The following is a 5476-nucleotide window of genomic DNA, read 5'->3' on the forward strand; positions in this document are numbered from 1 at the left end:
ACTGTCTTTGAAGATTCTATAGAACTGTCTAGATAGCTATAGAACTGTTGAACCAAGTACTCTATATAGTCCAGCTGGTTGAGTTACAAACTGGGTTCTCTTTAGCCAGGCAGAGTTACAAACTGGCCTGCGTTTTCTGAGATCACCAAAGGAGCATAGCATACTCTGGTGGGGAGGAGGCAGGCACGATGTATCTTTTGTTGGATTCTCATGGGTATTACTCTTCTAATGGCATTGAAAACTAAGATAAATGATATTTCAGTGGTTTAATCAAAGGAACTTGTTGGTTGCCCGCCTCTCTTCTCCCTCTCATTAAACAAGTATTTCTTCTTCCGGGTTTGCTCTGGATCTGATTCGAGAGATTACTTCAAATAAACATTTCTCACAACTGGGTTTGAGTATTGAGGGTGCAAATAAGCTGGATTCAGCTTTTTTTTTTTTTGGGTCTCTCTCAAATCCATTCATATTGGAGAGCCGACTTTCCATGTACTTATTTACTCTAAACTTAATCCCCTTGTTAGGTGTAATGTTTGGGTCCAAAAAAATTCTAAGGCAGACTAACAGTCTGTCAGATTGAAATTGATAAGAACGAAGACAAAAGAGGCCTCCCTATACGAACAAAATGGAAAAAAATGAATAACCTTTTTTAGCAAAAGATAAACCACCCTTGACAGAACAAACGATTGTCTGCTCCCAATCAGTAGCCGAGCCACATGGTGCCTGGTGTCATAGGTTATATATTTGATTTTATATATATATATATATCCTTAAAAACATTAATGTAATTAAATTGGTGCTCAGCTAGAGGAACAACATATCCACTTTGCAGCAGAGAAGTTCAGGGCCCAGACTTAATCATATATTAAAACCCTTGAATGAAGGGTTCCTGTGCGCAAGGTACTTAACCATTGAGAGGGGCCAAAAGGCCCCCTTCACCCTCAAATAGGCCAGAAGAACACATGCCATGGGGCCTTCGAATGTTCGGGTGATCTAGGTGACAAGACATCCTGAAAAAGATGAAAAGGGTGCCTCTGAATATTGTTTTCCCATCTTCTCCCGTTCGAGGCAATGTTGTGCGTTGCGACGGGGTCGAACAAAGGGAATCATCGATCATCATCCCCGTGATCCTTTTCTCCATGCATGTATTAATTGTTTGTCCCCATGCATCACCCCGTGTGGGGATGGAAGTTCTAGCACATGAACTAGACAGGCACACCAACCATGGCCTAGAAGAACGCGTCATTGCCCATATATGTTCCTTGTCTCTGTGTTCTGCTGTTGGGTTTCTCTTTCTCGATAAGCTTGTTACTGTGCACATCTTTTCTCTTGTTCCCTTCTAAAATAGCAGCTTAATTGGTGTTGGGGATGCAGAGAAAGTACACGTTTACCATGATCTACTCCATCATTCCTTGGTATAAAGTTACTCTAAATTTCTCGTTTCTATGCATAGATTGCCAGAAATCCAGCAAGACTAGCAGAGGGAGATAGAGAAAGAAAGAAAGGGAGGGAGCAAATTAAGGTAAAAGCAGGAATACCAACTTGCAATTGCATCAGAAATATTAACCAAAATCAGCATCTGATGTACATCTTTCTTCTCTCAAGAAGCAATAAGACAGTGGAAACAAACGCAGTAGTCAGTCAGGTTGCTTCATCTTTACATCCAGAATAAAGCAAACCAGGAGATGTCCCAAAATGAAAGTGAAGGAAGAGTCTGCGTGTCAGACGAGAACGTGATCACGAGCGACCTGCTTCATTTCAGCCTTTGCTTCTGAGCTGACGCTTGGAGGAACTGTGCATGACGACACCAAATCACCATAATTAATCATTATCCTAATAAATAGTTAACTGTTTGCCTTTTAGTTTCATAAGAAAGTAAATGAAACTTTGTTGCCACTTATCAAAAATTTAATTAGTTAGAAGATAGATAGTTCTAAATCCTCAATATGCACATTGCATATTACTGCAGTAGATAAGCTGTGTTGCAAAATCGGCCTCAAGTCACCAACTCGAATTGAATCGACGCAAATACTGGAGCGCCACGTATCATTCCGTGTCCTTTTTTTCTAAAAATGTTTCAAGTTTTTTCTTATTTTTAGAGCTTTTTTATGTATTTTCATTAATTAATTTAAAAAAAATAAAGATACTTTTTACCGATTCATCGCCAATTGAGCTGAATCAGCCAAGAAAAAGATGAATTTATGTACTATTGTTTCACGAATTTTAGTGTATCATCCCAGATTTCTCAAGAAAGAATCAGAAGCAAAAGATCAATGAACAGAAAAATCAAGAAGGAGACGGATATTTTACCCACCAAGCAGCCCGGACAAGTCGGAGCTCTTCAATACCCGCAGCCTCTTCACCGACTTCACAAACATTCTGCACCATGTAGAAATAAAAATAACTCTTTTTTTTTTAATTCGTTAAAAACTGTTATATATATATATAATTTGAATGGTGATTTTGCATAGCTAAAGTTAACAAACTTACACATAAAGAGTTTTCGGATAATTGAGGAAAATACAGAAAAATTTATTTTTTCATACTGTTGATAGAAAAATAAAGAAAAAATTACTTTTTATTTTTTTTCCTATCATGATGGATTGGACAACTCACATTTGATATCTCTTGTTGTCTATTAATTAAGAGTCATTGGACTATATATATATAGAAAAGATAGTATGATCATCATGATAAATGGTTAAAAAAATTAAAATTAAAACATTTATTATGATGAATGGTTGAGAAAAAACAAAAAGAAAATAACCCTTGTATGGAAAGACAAATTCTCCTATTTTTTCTCTCATCCGTTGCAATGACCGGATGACTCTTATGAACAAAAAAAAAATATGGATTTTCTGTCGACCGATGTTCAATAGGACAGGGGTCATACAAGTCATTATTCAATTCTCTCTCTCTCTCTCTCTCTCTCTCTCTCTCTCTCTCTATATATATATATATATATATATATATATATATATATATATATATATGTGTGTGAAGATAAATAAACACAATGGTGAAAGTTGTCATGCTTTGTGGAATTGGTTATTTGTTTGTGCGGGGGTTTGTGGCAGTGAATGGTCAATTTTACCTACAGACACAAGTCGGGCTGTTGGCTCTTTCTTTTCCTTGACTTGTTGCGGCGTCCGCCAGTAACCACTAAGGCGAATGATAAAAGCGAAAAGTTGAAAGCATCTTTTTCTTCTTCCATCGGATAAAATAAAGGATTTCAAAAACTGACCAATTTCTCCTTCTCCGACCATCATGGTCGACAGCAGGAACAGAATTGTCCGCGTCAAGAATTTTAGGAAAGAGGTCAGTTTCTTTTGTCTTCTCTCTCTCTCTTCCCTTTCTGTGAGTGTGTTGAGAGATGTGGTGGTGGTTGCGGGGTTACTCACACAGTCAGAACGACAAAAGACCGTCACAAATTTGGCGGTGTTCAGTAACAGAAACGTGCTGCTCGTTCCAAGCTAGCAGACAAGAAGATGATGCCCTGCTTCTCAGCACCAACAACGGATGAGGTGCCAATTTCAGATAAATATCGAACCAGGCCAACTGTAACGACAGTGCCAATCTATTCTCAATCTAATATAACTAGTCTAGTTAGAATTCAGGAAATAGGATTGTTATAATTAGCTAGTTAATTACTTTTTATTATCGGTTCTGCATCTAAATTATTTTCAAGGAGCGGAAGGCAGGAAAAGAAATGAAACTGTGATCGTTCATTTGAAGGTATCAGTTAAGAGAAGCAGCAGAAGGTAGAAAACAGCTGAAATTGTTGTCAATTTCTGTGTATGTTAATAAGATATCTGCTGTGATTTCTCCTGCGATCACCGTTATTAATGGTAAAACAAGAAATAGCAAGACAGAAGAAGGAAGACGAACCCCCATGGTACATCACCGGCCAACATCCTGTCCCCTTCATCATCTTCATAAACCAGCGTGTAGTCTCCACTACCATCTAGCAGTCCTGTGATAGGCTTCTTTTCTCCACTACCATCCTTAGCTGCACTCATGGTATCTCTTTGAGCTGAGGGAAAACGGAAAACCGAAGAGGACCACATTTTAGAGGAAAAATTGTTTAGAACTTCAGGAAAACCATGGAATCAGTAGTTTCTTTGGAGGAAGAAAACAATTACCAGCGAGAAGAGCGCGGAACAATTCATCAACAGCAACGGAGAGTTTCTTGTAACTGTCATATGCACCAAGGTCAATTTTCCTTCCAATGGGAACTCCATCCATATTTATCTTCACAAACAACCCTTTCTTACAGCTTTCTGCCTTACTCTCCTTCACAGAAGCCCCATAACTCTCAATTTCCCCCGATGGTTTACTGGAAGAGCTAGCAAAATTCTTCCTGAATGATCTTAAGGGAGGCCATCCAACAACAACCCTGTTTTATTTATTTATTTATTTATTTTTTCGGAGAACAGAATGAACGCATGTTATCATCATTCCAAAAGTGCAAATCTTTACTGCGTTTCTAACAAGTTGAACTGATACCAACATTATGACAAGGCTACAACGCCAAAAGGAGAGAATCAGTTTCCGAAATAATAAGCAAAAATTGAAGCAAATACCTCTGTTCTGACGCAGCCGTATTTGTGTTCTTCAATTCTAGCTGCATTGCAACTGGAGGTGGCTCCTTTGCCATGCTTGGCACAGCGGTCTTCTGTTCAAAATGAAGAAGGGCGGTCTGTTTGCTGGGCAGCACAGTCAATGAAGGTTGTGTTGAAGAAGACCACGCGACTAAGTTATGGATGCTTCCTTCCTTAGTTGAGAAACCATCTACAGTGTCTGAAAACATCCTCTTTACACCAACAGAGTTGGTTCTGCTCTTCGAGTGCAGGTTATCACAAGGATTCTCAGGCAGATGGGTTTGCCTTCCTTCCGGCCAATCTCCTCCAGGAAGGGCTAACCTCAGCTCTGTCTCTCTGGTCTTAGGCCCAAGGTCCTTCTCCTCCAAACCACCAACACCTTCATGCTTTCTCCCATCTCTCACCCCAAGCCCCAAGTGAAACAGAGCCCTCCCACTCTTCTCCTCATCTTCTCTCTCCATTGTCTCACCAAACTCCAGAACTCAGCGGTACCCACATTACAGAAACTCCTCCCAATGACAAAAAAACTCAACAAACTTTAGTTATTTTGAAACAACCGAGCTGAAGATTGAGAACTTCAATCTTTTAACACAATAAAAATCACTGGGGATGATGAAAAGATCTAGAGAGAAAGGCGTGGATACGTGAGCTTTTATACAAGGTCGGATGTCTTGACCACGGTTAACATTGAGGGAGGGAAGGTGTGCTTAACCATGGTTAAATAGTAAGGGAAATATGAACCTAGCCTATCTACGCTCACGCAGTCACACTTCTCCTCTTTTTTCCTTTCGTAAGTAAAAGCAAAGGTAACCAACGATCCGATAAAAGAAGGCAATGACTGCCTACCCCTTAGTTTCTTATGTCTTCTCCATGTAATA

The 5476-nt window shown here is 39.3% G+C and overlaps 1 protein-coding gene across 2 annotated transcripts; it reads right to left on the reverse strand.

Annotated features, from left to right (window-relative positions):
- Positions 1-1514: 1514 nt before the first annotated feature.
- On the reverse strand, positions 1515-5229 carry LOC116252899 (auxin-responsive protein IAA2-like). 2 transcript variants are annotated; one of them, XM_031627547.2, is made up of 5 exons: positions 4581-5229; positions 4140-4393; positions 3886-4030; positions 2312-2376; positions 1515-1789 (listed from the first exon to the last, which is right to left on the reverse strand). In XM_031627547.2, exons 1-5 carry the CDS (start codon positions 5057-5059, stop codon positions 1719-1721), a joined length of 1014 nt encoding a protein of 337 aa, XP_031483407.1. In that variant the 5' UTR covers positions 5060-5229; the 3' UTR covers positions 1515-1718. The 2 variants fall into 2 exon arrangements, with proteins under 2 accessions (XP_031483407.1, XP_031483465.1); XM_031627605.2 differs by having other exon boundaries at positions 2308-2376.
- Positions 5230-5476: the final 247 nt, after the last annotated feature.

Source organism: Nymphaea colorata, chromosome 1, assembly GCF_008831285.2.
Source record: "Nymphaea colorata isolate Beijing-Zhang1983 chromosome 1, ASM883128v2, whole genome shotgun sequence".
NCBI classification, from domain to species: domain Eukaryota; kingdom Viridiplantae; phylum Streptophyta; class Magnoliopsida; order Nymphaeales; family Nymphaeaceae; genus Nymphaea; species Nymphaea colorata.